The following is a 12,581-nucleotide window of genomic DNA, read 5'->3' as shown; positions in this document are numbered from 1 at the left end:
TTTGCAGAACCTGAGCCGGAGAAGCCCCACAGCGCGGCATCCTCGATCGATACGTCGAGGCTGAAAGACGGCCTCGCGTGCCGGCGCGGGAAGGTGCCGCTGGCGGAGACACTCCGGGGGCTTCCGCGAACTTCGTCGTTTCCGGTTTCCGGTTTGCGACCCTATGGTCTGGTAGGGCAGACAGGCGCACAGCTTGGAGTCGGCTAATGGTGGAGTCCGGGTGACTTCTGCGCTTCTCCAACCTCCAAGGTCCTTGGCGTCCCACGGGAATTGGGCGAGCGGCCGAGAGCAGTGTGGAAGCCAGTGAGCACAGAGGAGCAGAAGCTCTGCTAGTGCGTCCCACGGGTCCCGAAATGTCGGCCCAACTGCTGAATGGCCCGCCCAAGTGAATCCGGGGAGAAATCGACTGGAAGTCCGGAGACCTGGGTTCTAGATTCAGGTCTCTAGGCTTCTGAATTTATAAAATGAACGTGGCTGGACATAGGTTTAAAGATGTATGCTATTGCGTGTCTCTGTGAATTGATGTAGAGGGCGTAGGTTTCGGTAACAGTGTTGATAAGCACTGTAAAAGTATCAGTACTTAAAACTGTTCAGAACCTTTGATTTGGGAGAATGAAACTGAGGAATATGCTCAAAATGCATATATACATCTGTCATCTCCAAGTTCATCTCATCAATTACAAAGAAAATTTTCAAAGACCCACAATGCTAAATAAGCATGTTACTCTTACGAGAATAATCTTAAAGAACTATTTGTGTTTATAATAAAGGAACATTTTTACGTTAAGTCAAAAGAAGTGGGGAAATGTAAGAAAATAATCCAACATTAGATTTTTCACACATTTTTGTGTTTTCCTTTGTTTTGTTACCGGTATGAAAGCTTGTGTAGTGGAGGAAACAGTTCTTAAATAACAAACTCCCTAATGATGAGGCTCTGAAGTTTTCTCTTGAATCATCCTAAAATGATGCTGCCCCATGGAACAGAGGCATCTTGATATTGTATTGAGAAGTATTGCTTACTTATAGCAGAGAAATACCTTAAAACATTCAGGTACACTTGGGGACTGAGCCCATGTATTACGTATTAAGGGGTTGATTTGGGGCATTCTTTTAACTTTCAGAAGAAAAGCAGGAACTCTCTCTCCGGAAGATGGTGAGAATCAAAAAAAAATAGAGGAAGTAACTTTGCAAATGTAAGGTGCTTATTTTTCTGGATATCCTCAGTTCAGAGAAATTAATGGTTTGTAATTGGGGAAAGAGTTTCTGGGCAAAGGGAACACTCAGTGCAAAGGTCCTAAGCTGAGATCCCACTTGCTGGTGCACAGTGAACTTGTTGGGAGTGGGGGTTGGTTGCAGATCCCTCAGGATCTTTGGAGGGTTTAAATGGAAGAGTGACAATCTGATTCCATTAATGTAGGAAGACCACTCTTGCTACTGAGTGCAAATATACATAAGGGGCACAAAGTCTGAAAGTATGGAGACCAATTAAGAGGCTATGGCAGTAATCTAAGCAAAAGACAATGAAGACGGACCAGAACTGTCCAAATGAAAGTGGTGAGGTAGTGATCAAATTCTGGGTATATTTGGAAAGGAGAGCTGTCAGGATTTGATGTAGGTTGTAAGAGAGGTGTCAAAGATGATTTTTGGCTAGAAGAACTGGAAAGATGGAGTTCTTTTTACCTAAATGACAGGTGAGGAATACAGAATGAGTTTGGCAAGGAAGTTGCTAACACCTTTAAATAAGCTTTAGATCAAAGAAAAAAATCAAGTAAAAAAGTTTTTAAAAAAACAATTTCCTGAGTGGTAATAACAGCCTATCAAGATAGATGCAGCAAACCAACCAATTTAAGGTTTATATTAGAAAAAGGCTAATACTGATAAGTGTTAATCTAGTAAATGTAGTGCCCCTTTTACCTTCTTATTAACAGATTTTGGGTAAAACATCCTTTTCAAAACCTGTTGTATATTCACAGTAAAGCATATTTCAGAATACATAAGAGTCTTTTGTTGTTTTCTTGTTTTTTAATACTGGAGCAGACTCCCTAAGAGTCCTTATGCAATCAAGAGAACACACCGAAAATCTTTGTCACACCTACATGGGCATCATTACGCAATTTTTAGTTGATCTCAATTTCATTTTGACAGCGACAGAGACACTTTACAGAACACGGGGCATTCCAATCAGAACTGCCAACATCCCCAATCCCACGGGGTGTCCGAGTGCTTTGCTCAGTGCGCTGCACGGGTGGTAACCTAGAGTGAACACCCGCGCAGGCTGCGCGCCTCTGACCAGGCAGTCCGCTGGGGTGGTGTGTCAGCTGTGTGCTCCGAGGCTTACAACCCTCCCTCATATCGCTGTCCTTCCTCTCTGGCCTCTGATCGTGTGAAAACGTTGTGTTCTCCCAAGTTGGTCAAGCACATCCCCTGCCAGTGAATGGGACCATCGGTCTGGCTCCTCCCACAGGCGCCTGGTCTGGCCGCCCAGCAGGTGGCGATGTGTGGAAGGCTGGGTGCAGCCAGAAAGGAAAGGTTCGGAGAGCGTCGGGAAGGGAGGAAACGCCCATGCGGGCGGGTCCCAGAAAATTCCGAGAATGAGCTCAAAATGCAGAACAGCAGGCACTGGCTGCTGGCATTACTGAATTGCATACTAAATTTTATTCTAGCTCTGCCAGTAGTTACTGGATGTTTTTTGCTTTGGATCTATTAAATCATTATCAGAGTAAAGATGCTTATTTTGCAGGCAGTTTTCTCAAATTCAAATTATCTCAAAGTAAAAGAATGGCAGACAGGCATAAATTTATTAAGGCCAATTACTCTTGATTTATGAAATTTATATAATCAATAAAGCACATAGATCCAGATTAGTCTTTCCATTTGGCATTTGTTTTCCCACATATCCAATGGAATATGTCTACCTTATAAAGTAGTTTATAACACATATAGTCCTGTTGATATCACTAACTGGCAACTACAGAAGAAAAATACGTTAAAATATTTTTGATTTGTAGTTTAGGCTGAAACATCTATAAAAACATGTAAAGTACATATCCAGTTGTTCTTTCTGCACTTTAGAACACATTGTGTTTTATACGTATTTATGAAATATTATATTACAGATATATTTATTTATTTAAATATAGGAGCAACAGTTTTGCCTAGGGCGGAGAATCAGTGCATATAGAATCACAGAATACTTGCCCTAGAAATTACCTTGAAGAGGTCTTAATCCAGAGGGTGTCAGTCACCACAGGTTTGTGGGTTCATAAACTCCTCAAATGTATTGGCATGTGTATTAATTTATAATTGCCACTCTAACAAATTACCACAAATTTAGTGGTTTAAAACAATTTTATTATTGTAGAGTTCGGTAAGAACAGCATACATTTCTTACTGTATCTGACAAGTCTCAGTGGGTTATAGTCAAGGTGTCAGCAGGGCTGTGTTCCTTCTGGAGGCTCTAGTGGAGAATCCATTTCCTTGATTTTTCCAGTGTTTAGAGGCTGCCTGCATTGACTCCACCTTCAGAGTCAACAATTGCTAATTTCTCTGGCATCACTCTGACACTCCTGTTGCCACTTTGCCTTCTCTCTGACTCGGATTCCTCCTATAACCCTCTTATAAGGTCCCTTACATCGGGCCCACCAGGATAATATCTCCATCTCAAGATCCTCAATTTGATTACATTTGCAATGTCTCTTTCGCATATAAATTATAAAGCAACATTCACAAATTCTGGAGATCAGAACATGAACATCTTTGGGGAGGCCATAATTTAGCCTACCACAGTATGCAAACTCTGAGGTATGTAAGCCTATGTCTGAGTGTGTGCGCACAGTTTTTCTGGATATTTTCTCAAAATAGCTTTCTTCAGAACGGCTCTTCAAAGGGGTCCATGATTCAAAATAGTTTAATCAGTCCCACAATTTTATCACCCTCCCCCATCTCTTGTAAAGGAAAATTAAATTCCCAGAGAGATTGACTTGTATAAGACCATATGAATGATGAGAGAGCGTGATTTCCTGACTCTCATTTTGACCGTTCATAACTATGGCCTATTGAAAACAAATCAACAGATTATAGTGGCATTCTGCCACAACCTGAATAAGAAAGAGACTATCTAAGCTTCCTTGGCAATCTTACAGTAAGTCTGTGACTAATAGAATCAGTGCTTCTGGATGTTGGGTAGCTCATGTCCAAAGTTACGCCTCAGTGAGAGTGAACACGTCACTTTACTAAGAAACACAGTGCCTTGAAGTTGAGCCTATATATATGCATATACAGTGGAAGTGGAGAAAGAGGGACTCGGATGTGATATGGCATCTTATTGTTGGAACTCAGGATGTTTTAGTTATTCATTGACAGGAGTGGGGGGAGAGTCCTAACACCTGCAAGGACTATAGTCTGCCTCCTGTTGCTGTATTGCCTCTAGTGCTGTAGAGTGCAGGGTCAGACACCAGACTACCAGGGCTGGATTCCAGCGTCAACACTTATACATATGGGACCTTTTGCGAATTGCTTGACTACTATGTATCTCAGTTACCTCCTCAGTAAAATGGGGAAACTTATTTTATTGGGGTCAGATAGACCTGTATTTCAATTGTGAAGCAATATTCACCAGTTATCTAATAAAATATATCAATGAGAAAGCATTTTACTTGTATAGGACTTTACACAAAATTCCTTCACATTCTGTATGTTATTTTAATGTCATTTCAGAAATCTATTTTATAATATGTGAATCTGCTTACCAGTTTGTCATAAGGAGGAAGTGGGATCATTTGTTTAAAGTAGCTGGCATACAGCAAACACCATACTTATTACTTTTATGCTATTATCACTACAGGTGGGTGCAGCCACCTGTCTGAACCACTGAGGGGCAGCAGAGGAAACAATACCATTTCTTACTGAAGTTCTGGTGTACTGAGATTAGAATTTAATCATACTTGGTGGTTAGTTCAGAAAAATAATTCAGATCAAGGGTAAATGTAATTTGTTCCTCTGGAAATACCATCCATTGCTCTTTGGTCCAGAGGTCATAGTCACAGATAAGTGCTGCATAGCTCAAGGAGCCATTTGTGTAGCTGTCCACTCCAAGGACAGCCTGCCAATATCTGTTCTTTTGTGACCAGTGCTAAATTTTGGTAGACTTATTTAGAAGCTAAAATCTTATCTTTATACTGTATATGTTGAGGTACCAAATAGGTACCTCAATAGGTCTTGCAGCTGGAAGGCCTTTGATTGGCCATGATATTTCAAAGTTTTAAGGTTAATGTGATTTCCTTTTGTGCTAAAAATAGAATGCAAGAAAACATTTGTAAAATCAGATTGTTGTTTCGTATTACAACAATGCATTAGAATTTTTTAAAAACAGAATTGGAGATTGAGAACAGAGAAAGGAGACAAAGAAGATGATGAGTATAAGTATGACTCTGCAATTCAAAATCATAAAGAAAGCTCAGTAAAACATCTCTAAACATTGGGGTTGTATTTGTCTCCCAGAAAGGCGGTAACTTAGATTGTGGTGGGGGAAAGGGAACTGACAAACTTCAAGTTAAGAAACGAATATGTCTATGTATGCCAAGCCACGGCATTTGATGTAGTAGTCAAAAGCTTTTGGTAGCAAAATATAAAGTAGTATTAGTACATAATTGATTTTAATTATATGTTTTAAAATTACATAAATCCATTAAGCATGAATAGGAGGAAATACAATGTTTTCAATGGAAAAATTTTGTCTAACTGGCTGAGGAACAAAAGAATACTCTGGACAAAAAATAAATAAATAAAAAAAGACTGGGAGTTTAATTTATTTAATTTGAAATGGATATATAAACTTAAATCTCAAAGATGTGTACCATCCTTTAAATGTTCACATACGCGGTACTAAACCCTTTAAAGCCATGTGGAGGAGCCAAATACTTTCAGTCTTTCTACCACAAAGTTACAGTGGAAGATCATGTAACTTTGAAGTGGTTCAAAATATAAATTGTAGATTTCATATTCTGAAAGAATTTGATGTAGAAAGGGCTTCCGAATCTAGTGGAAAGAAAGTTTCCTGATGTTAGCATATAAACAACTCTTATCTTCTTTCCAATGATGTATTACTTTAACTTCATACACTCTTTGATTTTGCTGTTAACTGAAAATCTTACTGAAGAGTATTTATTGTGGTATATTCCCTGAAAACTAATAAAATAATTCTCAGTGTGCTGTAAAGTGTTGGTTTAACTCATGTGTCCCAATACAGAGGAATTTCAAAAATTCTCAGATAAATAGAGCTATAGACTTTTAGAGCTGGAGGAGACCATAGAGAACAAAGTGGATGTGACCTTCTATATTTATATGGTTCTTTTATACCAGTGCCAAACAGGGACCCTAGTTACCTTCCATACTTATTTCAATTTTTCAAAGATCCCTCTTGTAATATCATATCAATACTGTATGTAGATTTAGGTGACAAAGTGTAATAACTTTCCTTGGCCACTTATAAGTGTTTTATAAAACATCAGTACATTAACATTCTTTTAAAAGTGGAATGCCTGAAAACGTCTTCAGAGAATGCTCTGAATCAAATTCAAGGATATTTTTCTTCTAGTAGGAACAATCTGGGCTTACTACCATTCTAGAAGATTGTATACATATTGACCTGTATACATATAAACGTAAAAATCTTATCAGATTTAGAAGGGACATCAAGAATTTATTTGTTCATTTTCCTGCCTTCTAGCAGGTAAGATCTCATTATCCCTATTTTATAGATGAAAACATTGAGTCCCAGAGATACTAATTGACTTGCCCAATAAGTAAGGGGTGGGGGACAGTTCTCCTGACCTAGCAAAGTATGACACTATGTGATTCTTATTGGTTAAAAAAATAAAATTAAATTAATTTTTTATTTGTTTCTATTAAGTTTGAGAGACCATAATTTCACACAAAATAGACTCTTTATGCCATGATTGTGTAAAAGTAGATTATCAAGTAATGATTACATTTTAGATAGTCAAGTTCTCAGGTCTCCTTGAAAGTGAATCTTGAAAGTCAGCCTGACTATTGGCAGTTGGTCCATTGCCCAGTAAGCAACCATTCTTTTGGTTTAAAAAATAAATAAAGCCCTCATTTTGTTTATTTTGCCCAATGAACCAGTTGCTTATGTGAATGTGGCAAAAATCACGCCCAAGACACTACATGTATATCATAAATAATCAAGATAACTTAGAAAATTGTCAAATATTAGATGAGCAAAGTCACGCAGAAAAGAATTCAGGCAGCTCTCACCTTTTGGAGTTCTAGATAATGGATGTACAAATACAGGTTGTAGTCTTACTTCCCCAAGTGGATTTTGAGTTAAAGGTGCAATTTGATATTAAAAAGTCACAGATGGTATCTCTGCAGTGGAGCACAGTGGGGAAGCATTCTAGAATAAACTTTATATGCCGTAGCTATAAAAATGCCCCTAGTGCAGAGGTGCTACAAATAACATTTATGATACTAATGATGATACAATAATGTATCATCTTTCTCTGGTTATGGCAGGATGACTCAAGAATTTCTTCCATGGGCTTCTCCCTTACATGTTACCAGGCTTTTTATCCTGGTTTCTAAGAGGTCAGAGAGGAGGTAAGATTGGAGAAAGAGGAGGAAGCAGGGAAAAGTTCTTGGATATTATACATCGGTGGAAAAAAAAAAGAAAGAAAGAAAACCAGAAATTAGAGACAGGGAATATGTGATATAAGACATGTAATGCGAAGACGAAGGGAGAAAGTAACATTTATTAGCAATTATTTTATGAAAGGCATTATGCTGAGCATTTGCTTATATCATCACATTTAATCCTCACAACAGCTCTACTAGGTACTTCCTATGTGCAGATAACAACAAGGCACTTATAATATTAATTTTTGCACAGCTACTAAGTAATAGAACCAAGATTCAAATTTTGATATGACTCCAAAATCCATTGTTTTGATTAGACCAATATAGGCATTACCAGAGCCTCAATGAAACTTCAAAAAGAGAGATTGGCACAATTATCAGACAAATTGATTTGGGAAATAGCATTTTGGATGGACTTGCGTAAACAAGTATTAGAAAAAGATGAAGAGGTTACATTGAAACTTCATCATAAACATAAACTATCTGTTAAACAACCTGAACCGTGAAAGGTGCTATAATCAAGGTTTTAGTTCAATACCTTCTGATTTGCTTTCCTCTTTCTCCTCCTCCACCCTATCTCCAAGGAAGCTATAGTGACCTTGCAAGTCATCACCCATGCAGAGAAGACAGGGTGCTGAAATATCTTTCCAGTCCTGACACGAAGGAATATGAATGTGTTTGACATCTTCATTTCCAGGAATGAAGCCAAATAGTTTCTTTATGCGCTCCATGATGAGAAGGCGTGAGTGCTGCTCTGCAGCTTGTTGAAAGAGCTCTCTCTCATTGTGGAGGTAGTTGGTCCAGTAGCAATGCTGCAGAGTGGTGAGGGGAGAGCAGCACCTGGCCAAACAGCAGGAGACTAGAGCAGCGATGGTTGCCAAGGTGATCAAAATCCAGCCCAGCATCTTCACATAATTATTTAAAAGAAAAACAGAAAACATCGATACATTAAGAAACAGCCATGGTAAGAGGGATTCCTACAAAACTGAGAACTGAACTGTGGGTAAAATATTCATTTTTCTAGTTTTTAATGTATTAATAAGGTGCTGATCATTTAGCATGGATATAAGTGTGAGGGAGGGTGTAGACCCAGCCATTAAACTTGGTTTTTGAATTACAAAGAATTTTTACCAGTCAGCTTGGAATGGATTCTATGTGCTGTCCTTGCAGTAGCAGACGCTATAACCCACCAATTACCCTTGCATAAGGTACACAAACTATGTCCTTTGCTTTTAGCTCAACCTCTTCAACCATCAGGTAGAGGCCCATGCATTCTCTGGGGGCTTAATAAACATTTGATAATGATGGTGATGAAAATGATGATATGATAGATAATAATGGTAGCCCTCGAAGGCATCTTCAATGATGTGCCAACAAGTATTCATTGATATTTCTTCCTGAGTTGCTCTTTTATTTTTGGTGACCAAAGAAGAAAGTCAGTGAGCAGATTCTTATGTCCCTAAATGTAAAGAACCTTACTATTTTCCTTTTCATTTCCCTCCTCCTTCAAATAATCGTTTGCTGACTGGTTTTATGACTTATTTTGAAATACACTTTGAAAGAAAAATGAACTAGATTTTATTTACAACTATTTAGTTTCCACCGTTAAAGACTGATATGAATGGCTGTTTTCTACTCTCACAATCCTTTTTTCTTTTGATTATTCTTTTTATCAATATTTAGCTGTTGTTATGGAAAGTGGGAGACACAAATTCCACACATTTAGGGAAGCCAGCAGTAGGTAGCCATAGTCTGGCAGGTGAAGGTCTCTTCCACAGTTTGTGATTTACGAACAGGCCTAGAATTACCTGTGTGTGCACAGCTGGATAGCTGCACTTTACGGAAGCTAAAACCTACAAAATGATACTCCTCACAGACTTAATAGAAGCCAGCATGGTGGAGGAAAGGCCATCTCAGATGCCCATTAATCCAACTTAACCAACTATCATTTATTGAGCCCTAAGTTGACTTCCCACCATGCATGGTGCTTGGTTATGGTGACTCAGATGTGAATAATTTAAGATATATTCAATCTTTTCAGAGTCTTTAAGCCTAAAGAGGAAGACAAAATAGAAAGCCAAGAAATAGAATAAAATATGGTAGTTTTTTATATGAATTAACACAGGTTGGGAGGAAGCACAATGGAAGAGAAATGAACTTGTTTAAAAGAGAGGGGTATCAGGGAATCCATCCCAGAGGAGGTGATGCCCAGACTTAAATTATTAAAGAGAAGTTCACCAGATCTGAGAAGTTGAGGAGAGTTCCAGTAAGGGAAGAAGACAGAAAAATGAGAGTGTGAAGAGTTGGGAAGACCTCTAGAAGTTTGGAGTCACAGGGTCATAGGAGTCATGTGGAAAATTAGTCAAGGGCCAGACACTGAAGGATCTAGTATGTCATGCCAATAATTTGAATTTGTACTTAGGCTGGTAGGAAATCATTGAAGGATGTAATATGGGCATGTGGGGAAGGCTCATCACAATTTGCATTTAAGACAGACAGTTTTGGTTTGAGTTTAGAAGGTAAATTGAAATGGAGTGCAACTACAGTCAGGAAGATATTTTAGAATGAAGTATGGGTAGAGTAGGGATTCGAACTTAATATGTTCTGTGGTCACCCCAGAATAATTCAACTGAAAGAGAGCATACAGTCCTCAAATGAGATTGACATTCAAGACAGTTGCAGAAGTGGCCTGGTGAAATGGAAACAGCATGATCTTTGAATATCTCTATCGGCTATTAGCTATTAGCTCTATGAACTTATGAAAGTTCCATAAACTCTTTGAGCTTTCGTTTCTTCATCTGTAAAATAGGGTTGATTATACTTGTTCTTAAGATCATGAGGATTAGAGTTAAGATATAAAATGTTTATGCAATATACGATGAGCATCTCAATAAATACTAGTTTTGTTGTTACTAAATCAAAAAATCCACTGGCTGAGGGCACTCAGAGCTGTAAAACCATCTTTTCACAGAAGGCTGTGTATCATTAAGTAAGGCATTTTATTTTGACCAGAAGAAAATCTTATCATTGTGTATTACCTCTTAGCTTTTCTTAAGCAAAAACATTTTTGAAAGTTAAAATTGCCCCATTGATTGTTTGACTTTTCAATTATATTCATGTAGCTCCTCTACCTGAGCTTTAGGGCCAGTATAAAAAGGTTGAGACAAAGCCTATCTTAATGGCATTTCCAATTTTGCCTAAACTAGGCCATATGCGACACTGCAGCATTCTGTTCATTGATAGCAATTGTTTTCAACTAAGTATCATTAATGTTGATAAATGTTAGTAACTTCTAAATTTTAGTAACTAAAAAGTAATAGGGCAAAAAAAAGGTCTTTGCAATAAGTAGTATAAAAATAATATTTTACTGTATTACAGTGGTTTGAAAATGTGTTTTTTCCCCAAATCCCTTGGAAAAATGGATGAAAGTAAATGACTCTTCTTTACTGACAAAAATGCACTTTTACATTTTTTATATTTAACGTATAAGTGCATTAGGTTCAGGCCTTCCTGCCACTTCACCCCACCCCCACACAAACCTGTCTAAGGACACTATATTTAAAACCTTCATTGAAATTTATTTTTAATTATATTTAAGCTTCCTGTAATTTTAGATGATATTATAATATATAAGAATGCATATTTTTTAAAATGCATACTTAGACTATATATGTAGCATGATGAAATGTAGTAATATAGTCCTAATTTTAATAACAATACCTAAAATGCATTGTTTTTATAGATTCAGATTCTGGATACAGTACTGAGCACTTTAGATATATTTGGTCATTTACTCCTCCTCATACCAACCCTATGTGGTAGATCCTATAAATGTCCCCATTTTACAGCTGAGAAAAGTAAAGCATGGATAAGTTATGTAACTCTCTTAAAATTTTGCAGGTTAATAAATGGCAAAGTTAGACTCAAACCCAGGTCTGCTGGCTCCAAAGCCCAGCATCTTAACTGCGTTTATATAGTCACTCAGTAGACATCACTTTGATAAATGGCATCTAGTTTGTGTTCTATAATCGGACAATCTGAGAAGCAGTAGGAATGTGAATTGTTTCCAGTGACTGTAGTTAATATGGGATAGGATAACAGAAAAAAATCAAGAACTTACTTGTGACTGGTATCTGTGCCGAAGAGCTACTTCATCTCTTACGAGGGTCACATCAGATGGAGTTGATTTGTGACATGGAAACCCAGCTATGATCTCTTCCCGTTTGCTGGCAGTGATATTGTCAAATACAGGGTAATGGTCCACAGATGCAAATTCACTTGCTGCACATTCGTAATAGGTGCCTGTCAGCAGGGTTGTCGCCAGCCATGTCAATGGAGCAACGAGTGCCCTCCCTGTAATGCTGAAGAACCTAAGGCAAGCCAGCTTGCGCTCCAGGGGGCTGATTCTCCGCTGTGGACGGGCACAGCTGCAGCAGTATTCACTGGTAATTGTCCACATGTGGCTTCTCAGAGCATAGCCAGCAATCAGAAGGATCAAGGCAGGAAGGACTAGAAAAGCAGAGCCGTAATAGACGTTTTTCCCAACCTGACAGGGACATCTGAATGCAAAAGACGAGAACAGTTGTTGCCCACCAATAGTCAAAGCACCAATTAAAGAATTGATAAATGTTCCACTTCTCTGCAGAGAAGATACCATACTGTTGAGGGTTGGGCCCATCGTTGGGAAGCTCCTACACAAATCAGCTTGTAACCCTTTCTGATCATTAGACTCCTTCAGGTATAACCATTTTATGAGATCTTACTGGTTTAACTGGTTGAGTCAGTCGACCCAACATCCTTACATGTTTAAAGGATCCTAGCATCTTTCCTTGTGTACCCTGGGAATCCCGAGCTAATAAATGCACTTCAGATTACAGCTGGAAGAAATTGAAGGAGAGATTCATGTGGTATGAGTGATGGGGAAAACT

General features: G+C 38.3%; 2 protein-coding genes across 2 annotated transcripts in view; one reads left to right on the top strand and one right to left on the bottom strand.

Annotated features, from left to right (window-relative positions):
- Window positions 1-7,929: 7,929 nt before the first annotated feature.
- CALHM4 (calcium homeostasis modulator family member 4) lies at window positions 7,930-12,331 on the bottom strand. The gene is made up of 2 exons (XM_033102892.1): window positions 11,774-12,331; window positions 7,930-8,558 (listed from the first exon to the last, which is right to left on the bottom strand). Exons 1-2 carry the CDS (start codon window positions 12,329-12,331, stop codon window positions 8,172-8,174), a joined length of 945 nt encoding a protein of 314 aa, XP_032958783.1. The 3' UTR covers window positions 7,930-8,171.
- TRAPPC3L (trafficking protein particle complex subunit 3L) overlaps window positions 8,532-12,581 on the top strand; it is a 55,418-nt gene continuing 51,368 nt past the window's right edge. Inside the window, exon 1 of the mRNA XM_033102895.1 lies at window positions 8,532-8,617. The gene's annotated coding sequence lies outside the window, so the exon portion shown is untranslated. The remainder of the gene's footprint in view (window positions 8,618-12,581) is intronic.

Source organism: Rhinolophus ferrumequinum, chromosome 3, assembly GCF_004115265.2.
Source record: "Rhinolophus ferrumequinum isolate MPI-CBG mRhiFer1 chromosome 3, mRhiFer1_v1.p, whole genome shotgun sequence".
NCBI classification, from domain to species: Eukaryota; Metazoa; Chordata; class Mammalia; order Chiroptera; family Rhinolophidae; genus Rhinolophus; species Rhinolophus ferrumequinum.
The sequence above is the reverse complement of the archived record's forward strand: the minus strand, read 5'-3'. Positions and strand labels throughout refer to the sequence as shown.